General features: G+C 42.6%; 1 protein-coding gene across 1 annotated transcript in view; it reads left to right on the top strand.

The window, feature by feature from the left end:
• MYO1F (myosin IF) overlaps positions 1–24,376 on the top strand; it is a 121,366-nt gene extending 96,990 nt beyond the window's left edge. The window contains exons 24-28 of the mRNA XM_075282925.1: positions 2,785–2,933; positions 8,807–8,881; positions 8,954–9,143; positions 15,978–16,147; positions 24,267–24,376. Coding sequence (XP_075139026.1) covers positions 2,785–2,933; positions 8,807–8,881; positions 8,954–9,143; positions 15,978–16,147; positions 24,267–24,343 — 661 coding nt within the window. The 3' untranslated portion in view covers positions 24,344–24,376. The remainder of the gene's footprint in view (positions 1–2,784; positions 2,934–8,806; positions 8,882–8,953; positions 9,144–15,977; positions 16,148–24,266) is intronic.
• Positions 24,377–27,102: the final 2,726 nt, after the last annotated feature.

Genomic DNA, 27,102 nt, shown 5'->3' with positions numbered 1-27,102 from the left:
CATTTCAGGAACTGTAAAACACTGCATTTTTCCGCAGTGTTTACACCGTGGCCACACCACGATATTTATGCCACGTTAGGCCCAGTCTTAAGGGGTTTTCCAACTCATTTTTATTGATGATCTATCCTCAGAATAAATCATCAATTAGAGATCAGCTGTATGAAGGGGCTATAGCGCCTGCATCTTACATTGTTTATAGTGGCCGTGTGATGTAATTCCAGCCCTGCCACATAGACGTGTGTAGGATGAGGCTGTAGTTACATTACATGGCCACTATGTCGGCCTCATGGACACTCCGCTCTCCTGGTTCTCCTCTTATCTCTCAGACCACACTTTCAGTGTATCATTTGCGGGCTCTGTTTCCTCCCCTCTTTCCCTTGCTGTTGGGGTTCCTCAGGGCTCGGTCCTCGGCCCCCTGCTCTTTTCTCTCTACACAGCCCCCATTGGACAAACCATCGCCAGATTTGGCTTCAGGTACCATCTTTATGCTGATGACACCCAATTATACACATCTTCCCGTGACATCACCCCTGCACTCATACAGAACACCAGTGACTGTCTCTCTGCTGTCTCTAATATCATGTCCTCGCTCTATCTGAAACTAAATCTCTCTAAGACTGAACTACTACTGTTTCCACCATCTAACAGATCTGTCCCTGATATATCCATTGCAGTCTCAGGCCTTACTATAACTCCTAGGCAGCATGCCCGCTGCCTCGGGGTCATATTTGACGCAGACCTTTCCTTCACCCCTCATATTGAATCACTCGCACGTTCATGTCACCTCCACCTCAAAAACATCTCCAGAATACGCCCTTTCCTTACCAGAGATACACTAAAGACACTTATTGTCTCTCTGATTCATTCTCGCCTTGACTACTGTAACTCCTTACTAATCAGTCTTCCCCTCACTAAACTCTCCCCTCTACAATCTATTCTGAATGCAGCGGCCAGGCTCATCTATCAGGCTAGACGCTACAGCGATGCCTCTGGTCTGTGCCAGTCACTACATTGGCTGCCTATTCATTATAGAATAAAATATAAAGTTATTACTCTCATCCACAAGGCTCTCCATAATGCCACACCTCCCTACATTTCTTCCCTCATCTCTGTCTACCGCCCAACCCGTGTTCTCCGCTCACTCAATGATCTAACACTTACATCCTCTATTATCAGAACCTCCCACGCTCGTATACAAGACTTCTCCCGAGCTGCACCACTTCTCTGGAATGCTCTACCCCGGACAATAAGATTAACTCCCAACTTCTACAGTTTCAAACGCAAACTAAAGACACATCTTTTCAGACAAGCCTATCACAATTCCTAATGCTAACCCTTCCGTTCTTGATGCCTTTTCAGCCTAACATAGTTGTCCAAGCTCTATCCACATGTTAAAGGACACGACTAGTGACGGCTCACAAAGTTTTGTATGTGTAATGACTGTAACCTCTGTTACAAAATTGTCTGAACACTGTATAAGCAATGCCGCCCCTGCTACCTCTTGTGTCACCCCCTCTACCTCATAGATTGTAAGCTCTTTTGAGCAGGGCCCTCAGTCCCATTGTGTGAAATGACGTTCTTTGTTATGTATGTCTGTATCTGAACCCTATAAATTGTACAGTGCTGCGGAATATGTTGGCGCTATATAAATAAAATGTATTATTATTATTATGTGATGAGTGACACTATGTAAACAGAGAAGCTGTCACGGTGCTTACACAGATAACATGGTTCACTCAAACAGCTGATCCTGGGGGTTCCGGGTATTGAAACCCCACTAATTTTTTTTATTTTTAATAAGGAAATGCCTGGGGCATTAATAATAAGGGACACTATTTAATGGGGGTACACAGGGAAGTTATTAATTTAAAGATGCACATGGGGGTATTATTCATTATGGGGGTTATATTATATATTTTATAATTGGGAGGTAGCAGCAGGATAGATGTGTTGGTGGAAACAATGTGGGTCAAGTACCTGGAAAAGTGAGGACCCAAAGATGTCTGTGCTGCGAACATTACAGAGATTGAAAGAAGTGAAGTGGAAATATGAACGATTAGTCAGAGACGTCACCTGTCCGTTACTAAATGTTTCTGCACTGTATTCACCTAAATCGTCTGCAGAGCCCAGTGTAGAGCTGATATATACCATTATACAGTCACCGTAGAGTGATAATAGCTAAGTTGGGGGCCCACTTGGACATGTTCGGCCCCACCTGTGTTCAACCCCTAGCTACGCCTCTGCCTCATCCCTTCCCTTCAGCTGTTCCTTTTGCCATCCCTTGGTTGAATTGGACATATGTCTTTTTCAACCAAACAGACTTTCTGTGTCTCAGTAAATTTACAAAGGTCAGAAGGGTAACTACTGTGAGGTGTAAAAAATATGCAAATCTATTCTCCAGGATGTAATTAGGAGAACAGTGCACTCTGTACGCTGCCCTATAGAGGGCAGCATCCTTAACATCATGTATCAGGGAGAGTGTTTGCCTACATAGGCAGTACGGAGACTTACAAGTCATTCCTGCTCCGCTAGGGATTCTGGGTAAAAAATATGCAAATCTATGTCTCCGTACTGCCTATGTAGGCAAACACTCTCCCTAATACATGATGTTAAGGATTATTCTTGGAATATCAGGGGATAAAAGCACTGATTTTATTAATTGGAAATACATAGAAAGTTTATAATTATATAGATTTAAAGATAAACGATATTGTTTGTGGAACAATACTTATAAATGCCTGCAACAGCATTGATCTAAGGATCGAATTATTGCATTCTCTCCAGACTACAGCTTAGAGTAAAGAAGGAAGGCTGGGGAGGAGGAGGCACTCGAACTATTACTTTCTTGAGGGGACAAGGAGACACTGCACAGCTTAAACTTGGAGGAAAAACCTTGACAATTAGTGTTGGAGATGGACTGCCCAAAAATGCCAGTAAGTATCTGTTTGGAATGATGTAAACTAAAGCAACATATTGTAAGTGCACAGAAAAGCATTAAAAGGTTAGTCGCTGAACTGAATGCACACAGTTCTGGAGGGCTAAATAATAAATATACATAGATACTTAAGTACATTTTCCCCTCTGATCTTGCCATGAGCAGCCAGTCACCTCTGCTGTTCTGTTCATACCTAGAACAGATGCAGCACCGATATCCCATCAATGGCACCTCTGTAGCCTGTTACTGCTCTCAGTATAACTGGTTGCAGCATTCCTGTCTATGTGACACCATGGCTGCGGAAGCACTATATACAAACAGAGCATCAAAGGTGACTGGCTGCCCATTGCAATAATGCAGGGGAGAATGCAGGTAAGTATCCATGCATATTCCCTAGCCCTCCACAGCAGAAATCCTGAACAACTCCTCTAGGTCAGAAAAGACTGATAATCTTTATGTAGTCCCAGCATGTTTTCTTGCTCAAAATACATCTATATAAATATATATCTGCATTAGTCAATTCTGCTTATTATTCTGCTTTGTCACAGGAGCAGAACAAGATTGACAGTAGTGCTGGTCACTAATGGCATTCACTAGACCTCAGTGGCTTATAATGGGGTTTGTTGTGATGTCTACCATCTTACTGAATAAAAATAGCGCAGCATGCTGGACTCTTCTATATGAGTACGACTCTGAAATGCAGGCTCATTGAAGCCTCCAATGCAGACATGGACATAGCCTTATCTCGATTAAACAAATTTGCTTCCTGTTTACATTCCCTATGCTAACCTATATGCTTTTATGGTTAGACTACTAGCTAACCCTTTGTATATTTCTATATGCCTATAAATGTAAGAAGAGGGGGAAGAGGAAGCAGCAGATGACTACAAATTGTTTTCTGTAAAATGGAGATGTATGAACAATAAGCATAAATATTGCAAACCAGGTCAATAAAAAAAACGAAGCTTTTATTATATTCGGTACAAAAATGAAACACCATACACCTGGCATGCATTTCCAATAACAAAGAAGCAGTAGACCCTTAATGATACATACACCAAAAATCAATCATGGAGACAATTATATTAAAGGGATTGTACCATTAAAAACTTTTTTTTCCTGCCTATTACGTCGGAATAGCCTTATTAAAGGCTATTCGTCTCCTACCTTTAGATGTCTTCTCCGCCCCACCGTTCGGTTAAAATCCCGGTTTTCTTCTGTATGTAAATGAGTTCTCTCGCAGCACTGGGGGTTGGCCCCAGCACTCAAACAGCACTGGGGGAGTCCCCAATGCTGCAAGAGAACTCTCCAGCGCCGCCTCCATCTTCTTCAGGAACGAGGTCTTGACTAGAGATGAGCGAGTACTGTTCAGATCAGCCGATCCTAACAGCACGCTCGCATAGAAATGAATGGACGTAGCTGGCACGCGGGGGGTTAAGCGGCCGGCCGCCGTCAAAGCGGAAGTACCAGGTGCATCCATTCATTTCTATGGAGCGTGCTGTTCAGATCGGCTGATCCGAACAGTACTCGCTCATCTCTAGTCTTGACACATCTTCTTCCAGGGGTTGACTTCAAACTTCTAGGCCTCGGACCTAAGGCAAAGCCGTCTGCGCATGCCCACGGCCACAAGAAAAATGGCCGCTTACACAGTATTGGGATCAAGAGATCAAGATTACTACCTGCAACACACCATCCTCTGAAGCATCTCAATTTACATACCAACACCATCAGCTGTGTCAGAGCTGATGTTTTTGATCAACAGTCTGCACATAGTTTACCAGTTTGCCTCCAAACTTGCCATGACAGAGGACAGTGGGCTGGTTGTTCCAGCCAATGGCTGTTGACCTGATGTCAGAGGGGTGGTGTTGAATGGAGGCGAGGTTTACCCTATAAATACCTGGTTTGGAGCTGTGGCTTTGCATAAGTTCCCGTTGCCAACATCAGGGCCCCGGGAACTGCAGTTTTTACTATAATTAACTATTGAAACTGCAGTTTTAAGTACATCAATATCTGCATGCCAGTCTCCTGATGTGCCTCTCTGTATATTAGATGGGTGAAACACACAGATACAAATTGTATTGCTAGGCAGCAGTTCTTTGGTGGCTCCACATCTAAATTACATTGGTTGGGAAAATTAAAGGGGACCTTTCAATTTCACCGACAAGGCTAGGGACAAGTACTGTAAGGCTGCATGCACACAAAGTTACGCCGGGCTTGTAAAAATTCTCATTCACAGCCGTACATGCGAGCGCAGTGGACGGCTCCCGAACACTTCCCATTCACTTCAATGGGAGCGCTTGTAACGCCGGCGTTACGAGCGCTCCCATTGAAGTGAATGGGAAGTGTTCGGGAGCCATCCGCTGCGCTCGCGTGTACGGCTGTGAATGAGAATTTTTACAAGCCCGGCGTAACTCCATGTGCATGCAGCCTAAGGGAGCACATTCCCCACAGCCCAATGATGATCATAAGCTATAGGGTCGTCTGACTATGGAGGTATACTGGTGCAAAAACTAATGAAATCAAAGCACATACCGGCAAAACTGACAGTGTGATGAATTCAGCGTTACTGTCAGCTTTCTAGTAGTATTTAATATTATGATTATTATAACATAATATTTTTTTCCATACTTGTGAGAAATAAAGCAAATGTAGGAGATTGCAGAAAAATCCCTGTTGAATGTATAAATAATTACTAAGTTTCACATGGAAACATTGGGTTTGTGGACTCTCAATGTTGGAGCCTGGTAAAATTACAGAAAAATCACACTGTACACATGAATGGGGCATAATTTAACCTGTTCCCGCTATGCAAGTACTGTTACGTCACACAGAACATATAGTTACACAGCCGAGGGCTGGGACTAGTCGCCAGAATCGGAAGATACTTTGGCAGATTAACCCCCTGGATGCTGTGATCAACCCCAAGGGGTTGCTATTGCAGCTAGGAGGCTGGACAACAGCCTCCTGACTGTCTATGCACAGTTCCCTTAGGAACTAATGTGCAATGTTCTGTAATACTACGTATTACTATGTACTAACACTATTACTATATAGTACTATGTACTAACAATAAAAAGTAAAAAAAAATAAAAAAAATCTTAAAATAAAATATATAATGTGGACAAAAATAAATAAATAAACACACGTTAGGTATTCCCATGAGTGTAAAGGTCACCACTATCCCAAAATACGGTTATTTATCCATTTATCCCTATGGTCAAATAAATATATATATATATATATATATATATATATATATATACACATATATACCACAATGTGCAAATTAACATAATTTGGTCACTGTTTATTTTTCTCAAAAAATAACAAAAGTGATCAAAAGTGAAAAGGGATTAAAAAGTCATACCATCGGTGCCATTAAAAAGTACAACTTGCTCCGCAAATAAAAAGCCCTGACTTAACTCTGTCAGCAATACAGTAAAAAAGTTATAGGTGTCAGAATGCGGTGACCTCAGGAAAATTGTTCATTTTCAGAAAGTGACATTTTCTTTGTAAAAGTGGTAAAACATGATTAAAAAAAAAAAAACCATTATAAATATGGCATCACTATAATCATAATGACGCACTGGACTGGAATGCTGTAAAAACAAAATTCAAAACAGTATGATAGAATTGTGTGTTGTTTCACATGGACACTTAATAAAGTAAATAAAAGCTAATCAAAACATTATACTGTATGTATCTCAGAATGGTGGAGGGCCCTCAGTCCCATTGTGTGAAATGATTTTCTTTGTAATGCATCTTACTGTCTGTATTTGAACCCTACAAATTGTACAGCGCTGCGGAATATGTTGGTGCTATATAAATAAAATTTATTATTATTAACTGAAAGTACAACTCGTAAAGAATAAGCCCTCACAAAGCGATAGAAAAATTTTGAATTTTGGAGGGCGGGAGGGAAAATGTGAAAAAAGGCGCTGAGCATTAACATAAAAACTGCTCTGTGTCTTTAAAGGGTTAATAAGATTGCCTCCATGATTGATTTTTGGTGTATGTATTGCTATGTTTACTTCTCTTGTGTTATTGGGAATTCACAACAGCTATAGGCTGAGGCCCTACATTGTCGAAACGCAGCTTTTTTTGTTGCAGATTTTGCTGTGTTTTTTTGTGCCAAAGCCAGAATGGCTACAAAAGGAATGGGTAAAAAAAATAGGAAAGTCTTATACTTCTACCTTCTGCTAAATCCACTTCTGGCTCAAAAACACAGCAAAATCTTCAAAAAAAAAAAGCTGAATTTCCGAAACGTGGGCTTTAGCCATAAAAGTGTTTTGTTTTTTCTTACATGACTACATTTTTAGCAAAATACTGGGGGAAAGGAAAAAGGAATTGATTATACTCAGCCTATATGCTCTCCTGGTGCCTGTAGTTCCACATATGCCTCCTTGGAGGGTCACGCCCGGATGAAAAAACTCTCTCGGTGCAGAGTTGCAGAGATAAATCAAACGGAAAAAACATCCAGCGAAGCAGTGGAGTATGTTGAATAAAAACTACTCCTTTATTATAACAGCCTTAAAAGTCAGCACTACACATAAAATAGGAAAAAGGGGGAGGGGGGGCGTCAGACTGACGCCCCCCCTCCCCCTTTTTCCTATTTTATGTGTAGTGCTGACTTTTAAGGCTGTTATAATAAAGGAGTAGTTTTTATTCAACATACTCCACTGCTTCGCTGGATGTTTTTTCCGTTTGATTTACATTTTTAGCAGTATATAATGAAAGTTACATTTTATTAGGTTTTCCACATTTTTCAGTGATATACATACATTATGGATTAATTAATTACATTATGCATTTCATTAAGTAACCACTAAAATATTCATTGGCAGCAGTTTCACTACAGGTTGCATTTTAATGAGTGACCACAGTTATTTCCTCAACTTCATGTGTAAAGCAAGTCTTAGGTAATCTTGCAATCTTCTACCCCAGTATCAACCTTATATTCCACATTAAACAGAGCAAGAATCGGGTGTCACATGATACATTCAGCTTAAAGGGATTTTCCCATCTTCCTCTCTCACCAGTTTGCCTACTGTGTCTTCTCACTGTATGCTTTAACAAGCTGGTGGGCACGCTGACAAAAGAAACTCAATGTTATCTTTGTGTTTACATTGTGTTTACACTGTCTGAGTCTTTATAAGCGAAATGCAATTAGCTGACCTGATTGCCAGGACTGAAGAACAGTAAATAACCGCTCCAGGGAACAGGGAGTGAGTCACATCAACCGACCTAAGATCAGGTACAGGCCGGGTGCCTTGACAACAATGTATAGACAATGAGAGAAATAGTTTCACATAGCAGGCAAACAAAGCAGCATTGCTAAAGCAATGTGTTTAGGAAAACTCTTGAATTTATATAAGCTAGCAGTATAGATAATATAATTGAAATGAAACTACTCCTTCAAGTCACATAAAGAAGAGGAAGTCAGTAGAAAGAACTGGAGGAGCCCCACTACTCCTAGAATCTAGCATAAGAAATATCCAGCATTACTTAATCTTCTAACAAGGTAACAGTGAAATATCAGAAGAGTTCAGATTGCTTCCAATATTCATTGAGTACCCAGGGTTGTCACAGTCAGCTGGTTGTAGTAGTGGAGGAAATGAAAAGAGGACTTGCCTACAGATATGGACTATTGACTAGGAGACCAAAATATTAGTTTCATAAGAGCTAATGTGGCTGAAAGGAAGTGCTATATCATTGTAGACAAAGTTACTATACAAGGTTTCAAGATCAAATTCAAGAGTCAAGTTTTCAAATTTGTCTAGAAACTTGCCTTATATATGTGAATTCAACGACAAGAAAGAAATAGGAATTTTTCATTGAATAAACATTAACATACAAATATTTCATACTTAGAACCTACAAGAAAGGAAAGACCCCAAAACCATGGACATAGACCACCCCCAAATCGTCCAGCTCCTTCACCTCCAGGTAACTCTTTATACAAATGTTTACAGTCTTAATAATTTCTATGCAAAACTAGCATTCCTTGTGTTTTTAAAGGATTTCATAGAAATGGAGCCGCCCAGTTCAATACAGAAAAATCAAGAAATCCAACATACAGCCAAGCCAAGAAACAGACCAGAATGCCACCTACAGCTGCTGTACCACGACAGACTGCCACTAGAAAAAACCGCGCGCCCTCTGACCAAAACATGGAGTTCCTTAATGTACCAGATGAAGGCGTAGCTGGGTAAGTTGTGTATACGAAACTCTACTTCACCAAAAAAAAATAGCCTGCCAGCTCCTTGTAATGCTTGGCTCTTCGAAAACAGATAATTTCCTTTGATCAAGTCAAGTCATTCTTCGTCCTTATTAACTTGACATTCTTCATAGTGGTAAAAAAGTACTTTCTGTAACCTGTTCACATACAGTATTGCAATGTCATGGCCTCAGGAGCTGATAACTCATATTCTGCCCATTTAACCCCATAGCTACCATCATTATTAGCAACTATGACTGTAACATATGACTGCTTAGACCAAGAAGGGGACATCCTTCATCAGGCTCTAATCTTTGTACTCCTATTAGGTGATCTGGTAGAGCTTAACAGGATACCTTTCAGCATTCTGCTGAAAGGTATAATACACTGTAATACAGGGGTAGACATAATGCAGAAGTATGCATAATAAACAGACGTATTTCAGTATGATCAGGTATTATGTGATGATTAACGCATCAGCTGTTAGTAGCAGGTGGGAGACAAAGCATTAATCCGCTTCAACTGATATAGGGCTAGTTCACACAGAGATTTTTGCAGGCGGATTTTGATGCAGAATCTGCCTCAAAATCTGCCTGCAAAAAAGGCACCCATTCATTTGAATGGGAGCCGCTTGCTTTTTTTTCCCGCTAGCGTTTTTTTTCTGTTAGCGGGAAAAAGAAGCGAAATGCCCTTTCTTCCCACAGATTGGCGTGAGACTCCCTCCCGATTAGGCCTAATAAGGAGCGGAATGACGCGATGGGATGCTAACCGCATGGAAACATACCCGTAGAGTCAGTTGTGGTAGAATAGATAAAGCCTATTAGTGACTGACATAAAAAAGTCACTAATCGGCTTTACATATTCTGAAACAATTAACTGTTTATGTCAGATGCGACAGAATGATGCCCAATTTTGGCAGCTCTCAAGCTGGCCTGCCGCTGAACTTGTTCCTCGCACCATTCCGGTTATTGTTCGGTTATCTCAGCAGCTCACTGGGGCACCATATAATGAGTGCGTTGTTGGCAGCAATGATCTACCTAAGAGCGGCTTGACGCCTAGCTTTCTCAATCCCCCTGAGTTCCGCTTGAGGAGAAGTCTGTTGACTTCTGGCTATCTTCATAGCTCTTGTTGTTTTGGAATTTTGTGACAAATTAGATTTTCTTTTTCCCAGTATGTTTAAAATTGGGAAACTGCCAATTTGGATTAAAGGGGTTTTCCCATTTCAGTGTGTCAGCACGCTGCCTGGAGCAGATCAGATAATATGCAGATGCCTGTACATAATGGACTCAGTGTTATCTGTGTGTTTACAGTACATAGAGAGATAATAGACAAGGCTTTATCAGCAAACTCCAATTAGCTGAGATAGTGCTGCTGGCAAGAGCAGTTTAATATAGTATATGAACATACATTCATAACAGTCGTGAAACCATGTCATTTACCAGGATAAAAAGTAGTCTATGTGTTAATTGAGGCTACAAACTATCTATGTGCAAAATTTCATTCAAATCCGTTCAGCCGCGATCGAGTAACAAACACATAAGCTTTCACATTTATAATATTAGTAAGATTGTAGAGGAAAGAGTTTAGTAAGGGGAATACCCATTAGTAGAGAGTTACAGTAGTCAAGGCGAGAGTGAATCAGAGCAACAATAAATGTCTTTAATGTATCTCTGGTAAGGGCGTATTCTGGAGATGTTTTTGAGGTGGAGATAAAGGGGAGAGAGCACTGATGATGAGAGACAGAAGGTTATGATCAGAGAGCGGCAGAGAAGACTCAGTAAATTTAGAAACTGTGAGGAATCAATAGAAGACAAGATCTATCTTGTCGTCATCTACATGTGTGGCTGAAGAAGAACATTATGAAAGACCAAAATAGTAATGTAGCAAATCTCCAATAGACTACAATACAGTTGTATTGCAGTCCAGGGAACGTGCAACCAGTTGCAGGTTCAAGTCCACTAGAAGTGCTAATAAAATATTTTTTTTTAAAAAAAAAAAGTTCTAAAATGAGAAAAAATACTATAAAGATCTAAGAGTCCAAATCACCCCCCTTTCCCTAGAATACATATAAAACTAAATAAAAAAAAAAATAGCATGAAACACATACAAATTAGATGTTCCTGTGTCCGAAAACACCTACAAATCTATATAAATATTGTATTTGTATGCTGAAGGCCACAACGGGGTAGGGGGAGAATCGTTGTTTCGCATCTGCTTAAAATTTGAATAAAAAGTGATCATTCCCCAAAATGGTATAACTAAAAAGTACACTTGGCTTCACAAAAAAAACAAGCTCTATGCATTCTCATTCACGGAACTCTAAAAAAGGTACGAGTGTCAGAATTTGCCGACTTTATGAAACAAAACTTTTTGCAACATTTTGGATTTTTGTTAAGGGGTTACAATGTAAACTTATTATCCCCAGAATAGTACCGAAACATAGAATACAGGTGACATGTCATTTTGGCTGAACAGTGAATGCCATAAAAACTAAGCCTGTAAGAAAGTCACACAGTTCCTTATCATTTCTCCAAAATCCACCATTCTGACTTTTTTTCTAGCTTCTCAGCATCCTGCAAACATTAAAGGGGTTGTCCAGGATAAAAGCTAATTCCTACACTAATCTAAACACCCTCTCCCTGCCTACTTTCTAAATAACATAATTTATCAAAAATGTATATTTACCAGGGATATTTACTGGCTATCTGGTTGTAAAATGTCCAGTATTTGGTGAAACTTGTGATCACGTGTTGAGAGGTCTTAACATGATAGGAAGAGTCAACGTGTTATAAAAACAGTGTAGAGGTTTATTAACCCCTTCCTGACATCCGCTGTAATAGTACGGCGCTGTCGGGAAGGACTTCTCGCAAACCGCCGTACTACTACGGCGGCTGCATGGTACGCACACAGAACCTGTGTGCGCATCATGCCCTGCGGGTGTCAGCCATATGTTACGGCTGACAATGCCCTGTAACACCCGCGGTCAGAACAGGGTCCGAGCGCGGGTGTTAACCCCTGAGATGCCAGCGGACAAACATGACCGCCGGCATCTCCAGGGATCGGGTCATAATAGTGCCGATGTTGGTAGTGGGCAGCTCGGGGTCTGATCAGTGACCCCGGGTCTGCCCCATGCCGTCCCCTCCACTTACCTGATTGATCCTGCCAGGAATGGAAGCAGTCATCCCTTGCGTCTGCACAGGATAACTGCTTCCTGTGCTCTGCAATACACATGTAACACGTGTATTACAGATACATCTAGTGAAGCAGTGATCAGCAGATCACGCTTCAATCCCCCGTGGGGACAGAAAAAAGAAAAAAAAAGTAAAAAGAAAAAAGTTTAAATAAGTTTAAAATAAATAAGAAATAAATAAAGCCCCAAAAATCCCCTTTTCCCCATATAAAATGGTTTATTATGTAAAATAAAGAAAAATAGAAAAAACATTACATATTTGGTATCACCGCATCCGTAATAATCTGAACACTAAAATTAAAATATTATTTAACCCGAACGTCATAAAAAAAAAAAGTAGAAAACCGCACAAAATAATGATTATTCACCACCTTTCCCTTACAAAATGTTCAATAAAAAGTAATCAAATGGTCAGATGAAAACCAAAATGGTACCAATAAAAAGCAGAGGTCATCCCGCAAAAACTAAGCCCTCAGCCAGCTCTGTCTACCGAAAAATAAAAAATGTTATGCCTTTCAGAAGATGGCGATGCAAAAATATTTTTTTTTCCCTAAATTTAATTTTATTCTGCACAAATAGCAATGCATCAAAAAAATAATATAAATGAGGTATTGCCGTAACCGTACTGACCCACAGAATAAAGGTAACATGTTACTTATGCTGTACTCTGCACGGGAAAAAAATAAATGCTAAAAAGCAATGCCAGAATTGATGTTTCCTTTTACATCCCACCCAGAAAGAGTTAATAAAATGTAGTCAATAAGTTACAGGCACCCCAAAATGGTGGCATTGAAAGGCACATCTAATACCGCAAACACCAAGCCCTCATATATGGTCACATTGCAAGAAAATAAAAATCTAGCTTGTACAATGTGAAGACAAAAACCCCAAAAGTCGCCAAATCATTAGGACATAAGTGGCTGCGACTAGAAGGAAATGTGTAAGCTGTGCGAGCGTTTTCAGGGGACACCCCGTATTTAGAGCTTATGAGAGAAATACACCAGCGCTGATCCCCCAGAATGCTCCTCTTCCCTGTCCGTGTCATATGAGCTAGTGGGAAAATAGAATGGGATTTGGTGTACCCAATTTACTCCACACAGCTTACATATTCACTTCTGGGTTACTAATGCTCACTATATCACTTGATAAATTCTTTGAGGGGTGCGGTTTTCAAAATGGGGTCACTTTCTAGAGGTTTCCACTGTTTTGACTCCTCAAGTGCTTTATAAATGAGACATGGTTCCTGAAACTGATCACAACCAGATCTGCCCTCTAAAAGCTCCTTGGCACGCTTTCCCTTTTGCATCTCGCGGTGCGTCCATATATTAGTTTACACCCACAAGTAGGGTACTATGGTAGTCGGGAGAACTTGCATAACAAATTGTGGGATGCGTTTTCTCCTTTAACCCCTTGTGAATGTGCAAATTCTAGGGCTAAATGAAAATATTAGTAAAATAAAATCAAATTTGAAAATTTCACCTCCATTTTGTATTAATTCCTGTTAAGCATTTATAGGGTTAAAATACTAGGTATATGTTGTTTTGGCTTATTTAAGGGGTGCAGTTTTGAAAATGGGGTGATTTATGGGGGGTTTTAATACAAGGGTCTTTCAAAACCCCTTCATAACTGGATTAGTCCCTTAAAAAATGGGTTTTGGAAATTTCTTGAAAATTTTGAATATTGTTGTTTCACTTGTAAACCTTCTAAAAAATAAAAAGGTGACTAAAGTTTGATGCCGACATAAAGCAGAGATCTGGGACATGAGATTTATGATATAATTTTGGTGGTATGACTATCTGTATGCAACGCACATCATTTCAAACTTTCTAAAATGCATATTTTTCAAAATTTCCACCAAATTTCCTATTTTTTCATAATTAAACACAAAACATATGAACCAAAATGTACCACTAACATGAAGTACAATGTGTTACGAAAAAAAAATCTCAAAATTACTTTGGTAAGTTAAAGCATTCCAAAGTTATTGCCACATAAAGTGATACTTGTCAGTTTTGAAAAAACGAGCTTGGTCAGGAAGTCAAAAAGTGCCATCGGCGGGAAGGGGTTAATGTTTCCAAGGAAAACACAGGAACAGGGGAAAACTTCCAGAAACACAGAAATATCAGTCAATGTCTCATTAGCTTACATCATCAGAGAAGCTCATAGGTAGGTTTCTTCAACTGGATATCTTGTAGAGTTACAGTTTGATTCACGCTTGATCATCTGGTTGATGGACTCTGGGCTGGTCACAGCATCTTGTCCAGGATGACAGAGAGAGATAGCAGGCAGACCTGCCATAGATCCCACATGGATGGCCACCACCCACAATGGCCCAGACGTGTGTCTGTCACTCATTTATGTTCATGAGAGGGGGTGTTGCCTTCCATATTGTTGCTTTGTAAAGACAACTCTAAAATGGTGTACGCTAACTCCACCCATGTACCAAAATACAGCAGATCATTAACCCTATGTATGCCATGAATATTGAAATACCATAATATTTAACACTGGTGACAATCTGTTTCCCGAAACGGAACGTCAATACTATTTTATTATTTTAATATCAATCATTGTTTATTTATATAGCACCATTAATTCCATGGTGCTTTACATTTGGAGGATACATACAGTCCACAAAATATACAGACAAATATAAAATTAACAATGACTGACTGGCACAGTGGGATAAAGGGCCCTGCCTGCGAAGGCTTACAATCTATGAGGGAAGAGGAATAGAGACAGAAGGTGAGGGGAGAGACTGTTCAGATGGTGGTGTGGTGACAGTAGTGTTATTGGGGGTTGTAGGCCTTCCTGAATAGGTGAGTCTTCAGGGCCTTCTTGAAGCCAGTGATTGTGAGGGTCAGTCTTATGCATCTTGGTAAGGAGTTCCAGAGTATGGGGGATGCACGAGAGAAATCTTGGAGACGGTTGTGTGAGGAGCGGATGCAGAACGCCTACTACTCCCCCCATCCACTCCATTATACTTAGCTCTCTTCCTTCCTGGCTTTCTCCTGCAGGATGGCTTCTCCCTGTTTTCTGACTGCTGGCGTGCGTAATAGTCCCAGTGCTGCTCTGTGCTCTGCAGCTGATAATCCACCTATACTGCACAAATGTGTAAGCAGCTCCCACACCAGCATAGTAGAGGTGCATTGTCAGCTGCAAAGCATAGAGCAGCACTGGGAGTATTGCGCGCGCAGGCAAAATCAGAAAAGAGGGAGAGACCATCCCGCAGGAGGAAGACTGGAAGGAAGACACATAAGTATAATGGGATGGAAAGGATAGCTAGAGAGACAGGGTGGGGGTGTATGGGAGGGAGGGAGAGAAGAAGGGGGGTGAGGAGAGAGGGAGCTAACAAAAAAATGTGAACATAGCCTTTCATTTTTCAAAAAGTAAAGCTGTCTTTTTTGCTACACATACTACAAACTATACAAAAACATAAAAAATAAATATTACATATTAGTGTGTGACTAAGTTCACATTTGAACCACAGAAACTGCATAAATCGGCAAAAAGAAAAGTCCTGCAAAGACTTACCAGACAACCTTTTTTTTAACCACTTGCCTTGCAAGTGATTTCTTTGCAGGTCAGAAATTCTGTTTATAATATTTTACTTGGCTATGTTATCTCCACTTTAGGGCACAGAGGAGAAAAAGTGTAACTCAGAGACCACCACCTGGAGTGGGTCGACCCAAACCCCAGATTAAGCCTGTGGGCCCTCGGTGTAGAGCCATTTATCAATACATAGGACAAGATGTTGATGAACTTAGCTTTAATGTTAATGAAGTCATTGACATTCTTCTAGAAGGTGAGTTAAATGACAAATGACAATTTCATTAAAAAATTTTTGAGAGAAGTCTTCAGTAGTTGATACCTTTATTAATGGCCAACTTAAAAAATGATGACATATTGCGAGATTTCAGAATATACCAGCCTGATTAAGGGATAGCTTAAATATCCCGAAAGCTCGCAATATGTCATCATTTTTTAAGTTAGCCATTAATAAAGGTATGAACTACTGAAGACTTCTCTCAAAAAAATTTCTTATTTCATATCCACTGGCTAACACGGTACAAAGATATTTTTCTTTATACAAAATGACAATGTGTACTTTCTACCTAAAATTTGCATAAATGACAAGCTAATGCTAAATTTACGATTAGCTTCTATAAAGTCTTATTTCTAGCTCTAGTTCATTTCAAAACATTTCCTACTTAGGATTCGGACAGTTTTTTTAATACAGTTTTTAAAGCCAAAACTAGGAGTGGTTTCAAAAAAGCACAAGCTGTCCTTTTTAGGTTTTTAGCCTATATGATCCACAACTGGCTTTGGCTTCAAACATAAACATTTGATCAGATACATTGGGTGGGGTGTACCTCCATAGTACCTGCTGGATATGGGTTGCCAATAGGCAGGGTAGGAAATTGCTATAGGGTCCCATAGGCCCTCTCACAACACATTGATCTATTCTCTCTGCTAGGTTTCAGATGCTGTCAGAAATGTTCTTCTATCCTGTCAGAAACTCATTATCCCTTTAATGAAACAGTAGGAGTCAGTCAGTATGTAGCCTAATAAGGGAGGCTGTAGAGAAAAATATGCAACTGAAAGGATTAATGTGCACAATTGTTATAATAGCTACTGGGATTATTATTTTTTACTCTTCAAACACATTTACTTAAACGTATCAAGATAAAAAACACATTGTTTCTGCAACAACTGTTCTTCTTCACCCTGGGGAACCCAATTCCAACTTGTTATGGGGCTCCATGAATTCCTGATGTTTTCCCTTTGTTCCTTGTTATAAGTACTCACAATGGAAGATTATAAAGATAATCTGTTTTCCCTTAGCCCAAACAGCAGCACAAGATGGGGTATTCCTGCCCCTGTGTGCTGTTAGGACAGGTGGAACTTTTAATTAGCTAACAGTTTTTCCCCCTATAAGAGGCCAGAGCGACCTCCTCCCCCCTGTGTTAGTCAAAAAGTATAAAAGGCAATATAACAATACAAACATTACCATAAACAATGGGAGGGAGCCTTGTGCTGCTGTTTGGGCTAAGGGAAAACAGATTATCTTTATAATCTTCCATTCCCCCTACGCCAAACAGCAGCACAAGATGGGGATCTAGCAAGTAAAATCTCAACTAGGGTGGGAGATCTTGGCAAGCAGATGCCAAGACAGAATGTCCGAAGGCTGTGGCCTCTGAGCTGCGCCAGTCCAATCTGCAGTGTCTGGCGAACATCAGATGAAAACTCCAGGAAGCAGCGGAACATATCTGCTCTAAGGAGAGCGAGCGAGCGTCTCTCTGACCGGGAAGTTGGTCCAATTCCGGTACTGGTAGGTCTTGAGCGCGAAGAGAGCAAGCGATGGCCTCCCTGATCCATCTTGACAGGGTGGCTTTAACACCTTTGTTACGGCCGTAGGTATTGATGAGCAGGTTCTTCGAAAGGAAGCTGTGCAATCCAAATATATGCGCAGATATATGCGACCCTAGGACAAAATCCCTGGATGAACCCAAGTTGAACCCTATCAGGGAAAAAGGTAATGAATGGCTCCGAGGCAGCCAAAGCTTGTAATTCTCCAATCCTTTTGGCAGAGGTAATTGCCAACAAGAAGGTTACCTTGTAGGAGAGATATCTCCAGTCCACTTCTGTTAAGAGTTCAAACGGGGGAGAACAAAGCCCCTGAAGAACCGCAGCCAAGTCCCATTGCGGGACAGGGGGCTGCATCTGAGGGCGGAGCCTAGAGGCCCCTTTAAGGAATTACTTTAATAGAGGATCTTGTTATAACCAGGTCCCTAGAAGAGCGGAAAGTGCTGAAACATGAACCTTCAGGGTAGCTGGAGTTAGCCCCTTATCCAGGTCACTCTGTAGGAACTCCAAAACCGATTCGATAGCAGAGTTATTAAGCTGCCTATCCGAGATCCTTTGGTAACTCCTGTTAGTTGAATCCGCTCTTGAATGGGCCAACGTTCTTAGAACGGCCTGGGATAATCGTCTATCTCCGTATACGATGCGGTCAACCTCCAGGCCATGAGGTTGAACCTGTCCAGGTCCTGGCAGAGCTGTCAGTTCAGAATTACCAGGTTTTGGACTTGTGGAGGCCTCCAGTAGGTCCCTTGACTCATTAGGATGAGGTGGGTAAACCATGCCCTTTTTTGGCCAGAACGGCATGATCACTATTGCCGAAGTCTGGTCCTGCCTGAGTTTCGCCAATACCTTCGGAATCATCAGAATAGGAGGAAAAACGTATGCCAGTTTGAACCTCCAAGGTATTAACAGGGCATCTACCGCCAAAGGATTGTCTTCCCGGTAGAGGGAGCAAAACCTTGTCACTTTGGCGTTGTACTGGGTGGCCATCAGGTCCACCTCGGGGAGACCCCACATCTCAGTGAGATGATGAAAGATGTCCGGATTTAGGGACCATTCGCCTGTCATCACCAGGCCTCTGCTTAGCTGATCCGCAAGGATGTTCAGCCCACCTTGAATATGAACCGCTGATAGTTGTGAAAGATTCCTCTCCACCAGGAGAATATTAGATTTGTCACCTGCAGAAGCGAGGGGGATCTGGTTCCCCCCTTGTTTGCTGATATATCGGACTGCTGTTAAGTTGTCTGTTTCACTCTCACAGCTTTCCCTTGCAGGTGGGGTGCAAACATTAGAAGCACACGGTGCACCGCAGTGAGCTCTCGCCAGTTGGACAAATGAGCCTTCTCTAAGCTGGTTCCAGGTCCCACGTACCGGGGTCTCCCCCAGAAGCACTCCCCATCTTGTGAGGGAGGCATCTGTGGTCAACAGGGTCCAGGATGTCTGGACCGTGGATTTCCCGTCTCTGAGCTGGGACCACCAAGCCAGTGATCGACGGGTTCTGATGGATAACTGGATAGGCTTCTGTAGCCCCGAAGGACTGTGGTTCCCGACTCTCAGGATCTCGCACTGTAAGGGGCGCATGTGCCATAGGGCCCACAGAACTGCCTTGATGGCTGCGGACATGAGACCTAGGACCTTCATGGCGGTCCTGATAGTAACCTTCCGGGTTGTGGATAGTTGATGAGCCGCTTGACCAATCTTCTCCTTCCAAGGAGGAGGCAGGGAGATCATCATGCTGAGAGAATCCAAGATAAACCCAGAAATTGAATCGGGGTAGATGGAACCACTACCGACTTCTGCCAGTTTATTAGCCAGCCCAGCTCATTTAGGAAAGCCACAGTGGATTCCAACTGTGTGGCAAGCACCTCCTTTGACCGGGCTTTTAGGAGCCATTCGTCTAGTTATGGGACAATAAGATCCCTTGGAGGCGCAGGGCGGCTACGACCGGGGCCACTACCTTTGTGAAGGTGTGGGGGGCCAAGGATTTGCCGAATGGGAGAGCTGTCTAGATAAAGTTGCTTGATGCCCTTGAGAGGGAGGGTCCTTACGTATTTGTCTGGCTTGAACAAGTTGAAGGACCGATGGATCTTGGATAGCCGTGATCAGGCGGACATATGATGAGACCAAATAGCCTACCCAGCCGATCTAGATGTGCTCTCCTCAGAGAGGGAGGCATAGGTAGTCAACAGGGTCTGGCGTTAGATGGACCATGGCCACTCTCCACCAGAGAGGGATGCATCAGTGGTCAACAGGGTCCAGGTAAACTGGACCGTGGACTCTACATTTAATTTCATGTTCCTCCTATGGAATGCTTCTCTAGATGTGCTCTCCACCAGAGAGGGAGACATAGGTAGTCAACAGGGTCCGGCCTTAGCTGGACCGTGGACACTCTCCACCAGAGAGGGATGCATCAGTGGTCAACAGGGTCCAGATAAATTGGACCGTGGACTCTACATTCAATTTCATGTTCCTCCTATGGAACGCTTATCTGGATGTTCTCTCCAACAGAGAGGGAGACATAGGTAGTCAACAGGGTCCGGCCTTAGCTGGACCGTGGACACTCTCCACCAGAGAGGGATGCATCAGTGGTCAACAGGGTCCAGATAAATTGGACCGTGGACTCTACATTCAATTTCATGTTCCTCCTATGGAACGCTTATCTGGATGTGCTCTCCACCAGAGAGGGAGACATAGGTAGTCAACAGGTTCCAGCCTTAGCTGGACCGTGGACACTCTCCACCAGAGAGGGATGCATCAGTGGGCAACAGGGTCCAGGTAAACTGGACCATGAACTCTTCATCCAATTCCACTTTATTCCTATGGAATTTTTCTCTAGATTCGCCCCACTAGTGAGAGAGGGGCGTTTATAGTCAACAGGGTCCAGCGCTAGCTGGACCATGGACATCCCGTCCTTAAGATGGAACACCACCTGGATGAAAGACAAATTTTGAGGAATAACTAAATTGGCTTGACCCAGACTGCTGAGTTTTTTTGTCAGCTGGATGACACAGCCTCCTCCATCCAATTCCTCATTGCCCGTATGGGAATCTCCTGTAGATGCGCTCTCTACCGGAGAGGGCTGTCTCTGTGGTCAACAGGGTCCAGACTATCTGGACATGGACATCCAGCCCTTAAAATGAAGCCCCTCCAGGCCCCACGGGTTGTGATTCCAGGCCTCAGACTTACCTTCTGCAGGCCGCATGCGCTATATGGCCCAAGGGACTGCAACTGCAGACCCTGACATAAGATCCAGTAACCTTTGGCAGTTAGGATGGAAACCCGCTGTATCACCTATAAATAATGCACTGCTGATATGATCTTTTCCCACCTAGAGGAGGGAGATTTTCAAGCTGACAGAGTCCAGCATGAAGTTTAGAGACTTTCTCCATGTGAATGGACCATGAGAACCACAAGTACCTTATTAACTTTTTTTTTTTTTTTTTTATATCACAAATGCAAAGTGCAACTGGGATCGAACCCAGGATACTGTGGATTCAGGCATACAAGTCTGTAACCCTACAGCTTGAGCCACTAGGGCTTCTATTTCTAAGTAAGACCTCTTATGAAAACTGGGAGAGGGAACCTTACCAGAAATCTGCATGTACTCCTTCACCCAGGAGATGACAACAATAAATGAAGGGCTCCTAGCTGGAGGACCCCGTACTGACAGCAGTGCAGACATGCATAACCTTACAACAAATTGCCTTAGAGCATCCACCATCATGTGAGCAATAAGCAAATATGCACCTAATAAGTAATGATAGTACATAGGTATATGAACCCTTCTTTTAGGTTCACAGCATATAGTCCCCGCTTAGGAATTAAATGCACATTGAAAAACCGCAAGAAATACAAAAATTTGGTTGGATCTTACCATAATGGCGGTGAATCGACTTCGATATTGTGAAGTTGACAGAGTGCCCATAGCAAATAGAAATTAGTGCTTTTAGTCTCTGCAGTGAACACAGAGGGAAAGCTGAAAGAGGACACGGCTTACCTTACTGCAGGCAGTAAATGAACTGCAGCTGAAAAAGTCAGTAACCTGCACAAGGCAGGTAAGACAAAAGACTGCAGTATAAACCTAGATCTTTCACTCAGAAAGAAGGGAAAGGGAAGAAAGGATCTACGACACCTTATTCTAAACCATAGAGGAGGCCACAGCCTCCTCCACCTGTCCAGTCGCACAGGACAGAAAAAAACACAGGGGGGAGGAGGTCGCTCTGGCCTCTTATAGGGGGAAAAACTGTTAGCTAATTAAAAGTTCCACCTGTCCTAACAGCACACAGGGGCAGGAATACCCCATCTTGTGCTGCTGTTTGGCGTAGGGGGAATGGAGCATATGGCCATGGTGATGTAGAGGAACCACAAATTCAATGGATCAGAGTGAATTCACTGACAATCTCATTGTTCCTCTAGTTTTTATACTATGAGTTTGAGCAATTTGCTCAGCTTAGTACAGCGGTTCTCAACCTGTGGGTCGCGACCCCGGCGGGGGTCGAACGACCAAAACACAGGGGTCGCCTAAAGCCATCGGAAAATACATATTTCCGATGGCTTTAGCCGCTGAGAAGCCGCACTGCCTTTGCAGCAGGGTAGATCCTAGTGGGGTGAAGGACCTGTGATGACGTCATGACCATGTGATCGGACTCTGGTGTGGGCGGAGCTATTCAGTACAGTGCCGAGTTACACAGAAAGGGAAGGCTGCAGTGAGTGGAGACTGGAAGGTAAGATGGAGGGAGGAGACAGCAAGTGTAAGCAAGAGGTGGGAAGGGGATGCAAGCAGTGTGTGAGTATGATAGGAGGGGATGCAGGCTGTGTGTGAGCAAGATGGGGGTGTTTCAGGCTGTGTGTCAGCATAATAGTCGGGTTCAGGCTGTGTGTGAGCGTGATAGGAGGTTCAGGCTGTGTGTAAGCAAGATGGGGGACATGAATCTGTGGGCAGAGATGGGGGACATGAATCTGGGGACAGAGATGGGGGACATGATTCTGAGGGCAGAGGTGGGGGGACATGAATCTGGGGGCAGAGATGGGGGGACATGAATCTGGGGACAGAGATGGAAGGACATGAATCTGGGGACAGAGATGGGGGACATGAATCTGGGGACAGAGATGGAGGGACATGAATCTGAGGACAGAGATGGGGGACATGATTCTGAGGGCAGAGATGGGGGGACATGAATCTGGGGGCAGAGATGGAGGGACATGAATCTGGGGGCAGAGATGGAGGGACATGAATCTGGGGCAGAGATGGAGGGACATGAATCTGGGGGCAGAGATGGAGGGACATGAATCTGGGGACAGAGATGGAGCACCTGATTCTGAGGGCAGAGATGGGGGGACATGAATCTGGGGGCAGAGATGGAGGGACATGAATCTGGGGGCAGAGATGGAGGGACATGAATCTGGGGGCAGAGATGGAGGGACATGAATCTGGGGACGGAGATGGGGGACATGATTCTGAGGGCAGAGATGGGGGGACATGAATCTGGGGGCAGAGATGGGGGGATATGAATCTAGGGGCAGAGATGGGGGGACATGAATCTGGGGGCAGAGATGGAGGGACATGAATCTGGGGACAGAGATGGGGACATGATTCTGAGGGCAGTGATGGGGGGACATGAATCTGAGGGCAGAGATGGAGGGGTCATGAAACTGAGGACAGAGATGGAGGGGACATGAATCTGGGGGCAGAGATGGAGGGGACATGAATCTGGGGGCAGAGATGGAAGGGGGACATGAAACGGGGCAGATGAAGAGGTTATATGAAACTGGGGGAGAGATAGAGGGGGGACATATAATTTACAGGTGACTGTAGGAGGATTATACTGTGTGGGAGCACGTGAAAAATGAATGAGAATGGGCGGAGTCAACATAAAAGTGGGCGGAGCCAAATTTGTTGCACATTTTATCCTTCTTTCTACTTTTCAAAAGTTGGGAGATATGGGTTGTAGCAAAATTAAGGCCCATTCACACAGGCACAGAGGGGGCAGATTATGGTGTGAAATCCACGTCATAATCCGCCATCTCACAATGGAGGTCTATTTAGACCGCCAGGCTTGTTTTTTGCGTGAGCGGCATGCTGACGCTCACGGAAAAAAAAAGTGGGCTGCCCTTTCTTCAGGTGGATTCCACAGCTCGGTGACCCGTGGCGTCCGCCTGGCGGTAGCAACCTCCCAAGTCCCATTAATTTGAGCCGACTTCGGGGGGGAAGCCGCGACAGTCGTGGCAAGTGTGTTTTGACCCGAGAGTGATGCGGCTCCCCGCGTCACTCTCAGTGCCTAAATCCGCTATAGATCCGCTATACCGCCCCCTGTGTGAACTAGCCCTTACAGTTATGAAGTAGCCACCAAAATTATTTTTTGGTTTGGGACCACCGCAACATGAGGAACTGTATTGCGGGGTCATGGCATTAGAAAGGTTGAGAACCACTGGCTTAGTAAAACTTTTTTTTTTTTTTTTTTGTAGAGAGGGAATGGCCTGTCCAGTTAATCGTAATCTTGATTTCCCAGCTATGTGGACCTGTGCTTGTTATATCATTCATTTTTACTCCTTTTTTTCAGATCCCTCTGGCTGGTGGAAGGGAAGACTTCATGGGAGAGAAGGGTTGTTTCCAGGAAATTATGTGCAGAAAATATAATGCCTAATCATATTTTAACAAAATGTGTACTGTAAAAAAAAAAAAAAAAGTACTTTAGCATTATGGAATATAGTATAGAATTGGCACTATATGTTTTTGCTCCCATTTCTCATACAGGTCAATGCAGATTTTGTATATAGTTTAATAAAATATGTGGAACACTTGTGTCCATTCAAAGTCTAAAAATTTGCACCTCTTCTAAACCAAAACTAAGAATAGGTCCAAAACACAAAAGAGGCACAAATTTTTCCATTATACATTGTTCTGTGAATTTGCCACGCTCCAGTTTTGGCTCTAAATACTGCCTTGGGAAGGTGATGTTCTTATGCAAAGATTCCTGGGTGAGTTTGGAGATCTTAAGTTTCCCATAAAATTTTAGTAGTATGATACACACTTAGGGAGCCTTCACACGATGTAATGCTGCGCTCATTCTGATCGTAAAAACACGTTACGCACGTAATACATTGAAAGCATAGGGAAAAAAGCCTCCCATTGATTTCAATGGCGAGCGCACGTATGCCGGCTCCCATTCAAGTCAATGGGAGCTGCTTTTTACGCCGCTCACTCTGAATGTGTTTTTACGATCAGAATAAGCGCAGCGTCACATCGTGTGAAGGCTCCCTTAGCTCTGCTATAATACTGTGTATCAGAATGCTGGGACTTGTACCAAAGTATGGCGCACAAAATATATGTGCATTTGTCATTCTCTGTATAGGAAATATAAAAAAAAAAAAAAAATTTGAGAGTCTTCAGTAGTTGATAACTTTTTTTAATGGCTAACTAGTAATGGCTTCTTCAGGTATAGCTAAAACAATTTCTGAAGGCTGCATATATGAAGACTACTGAAGACTCTCAAGTTTTGTTTTTTTTTATATTTCCTACCCACTGGCTAACATGGTACAAAAACAAACATCTCTCTGTATAAACAGTGGGGAAAATAGGTATTTGATACATTGGTGGTTTTGCAAGAATGGAGAGTTCTGTAATTTTTATGGTAGGTACACTTCAACTGTTAGAGACAGAATCTAAAAAAATAAATACAGAGAATCACATTGTATGATCTCTAAATAATTAATTTGCATTTTATTGCAGTAAATATTTGATCACCTACCAACCAGTAATCATTCTGTCTCTCACAGACCTGTTAGTTTTTCTTAAAGAAGCCTTCCTTCCTACTCTGCCCTCCTTCCCTGTATTAATTTCACCTGTTTGAACTTGTCACCTGTATAAAAACATCTGTCCACACACACTCACTCAATCAATCACACTCCAACCTCTCCACCATGGCCAGGATCAAAGAGATGGCTAAGGACACCAGGGACAAAATCGTAGACCTACACAAGGCTGGGATGGGCTACAGGTCAATATGCAAGCAGCTTGGTAAGAAAGCAAAAACTGTTGGCGCAATAATTAGAATATGGAAGAAACACAAGATAACTGTCAATCCTCCTCTGTCTGGGGCTCCATACAAGATCTCGCCTTGTGTGATAAGGATACCCAGAACTACACGGGAGGACCTGGTCAATGACCTGAAGAGAGCTGGGACCACAGTCTCCAAGATTACCATTAGCAACATACTACACCGTCATGCATTAAAATCCTGCAGGGCACACAAGTTCCCGCTGCTCACGCCAGCACATGTCCAGGGCCCTTTTAAGTTCTCCAATAATCTACTGAATAATCCAGAGGAGGCATAAGAGAAGGTCATGTGGTCAGATAATGACCACAATAGAACTTTTTGATATCAACTCCACTCGCCGTGTTTGGAGGAAGCATGGGGGAGGAAACATCATAATTTGGAGTGCTTCTCTGCAAAGGGAACAGGACGACTGCACTGTATTGAAGGGAAGATGGATGGAGCCATATATCCCAAGATTTTGGCCAAAAACCTCCTTCTCTCATTGAAGATGTCTTGTAGCTGGGTCTTCCAGCATGACAATGACACGAAACACAGCCAGGGCAACTAAGGAGTGGCCTAGTCAGACTTCAGACCAGAGCCCAATCAAAAACCTTTTGAGAGATCTGACAGTCAGTGTAGTCCAGCGACAGCCCCAAAACCTGAAAGATCTAGAGAAGATCTGTATGGAGTAGTGGGCCAAAATCCCTGCTACAGTGTATGCAAGTGTTTGGTCAAGAACTATCTCCATTCTTTGTAAGTGGGAAAACTTGCAAAATCGCCAGTGTATCAATTACTTATTCTCCCTACTGTAGAATTGTATGCTCATAGATATATAAAGCACACACACACACACACACACATTATTTATGTATCTAACTGCCTATCTACATACACGCACACATATACTGTACTTTACATTGTAGTTTATTACAATGGTGGCAAAACTGTCCTAATTACTTTCATTTTGTGTTCTGCTCCTATGTACTCAGTTATGTCTGTTGAAACATACACCAAGCATTTTCAGCCTGTCTTTCACACTTTGATACTCCTAGAAACCTCCTTTAGGCTAAGGATTCATGCAGCGAATCGCTGCCAAAAAAAAACGCTGAAAAGAACCATAGCGGAAACATGTTGCATTTTTTTTCTATAGCATTAATCACAGAAAGTCCATAGAGTTTTCCTCTGCAGACTTTCTGCTTCTACTACACCTCTAAACACCAAATATAATGGACATGCTGTGCGATTTAAAAAAAAAAAAATATAATATGTGTGCTTAACAGATAATATAATCCTAAAGAGAACCACACACCAAATAATAAAACTATAAAGTTTATTAGTACTCAAAAAATGTACATAAAAC

The sequence above is a fragment of the Leptodactylus fuscus genome, chromosome 1, assembly GCF_031893055.1.
Source record: "Leptodactylus fuscus isolate aLepFus1 chromosome 1, aLepFus1.hap2, whole genome shotgun sequence".
Classification (NCBI taxonomy): domain Eukaryota; kingdom Metazoa; phylum Chordata; class Amphibia; order Anura; family Leptodactylidae; genus Leptodactylus; species Leptodactylus fuscus.
This window is presented reverse-complemented; position numbering and strand designations above follow the sequence as displayed.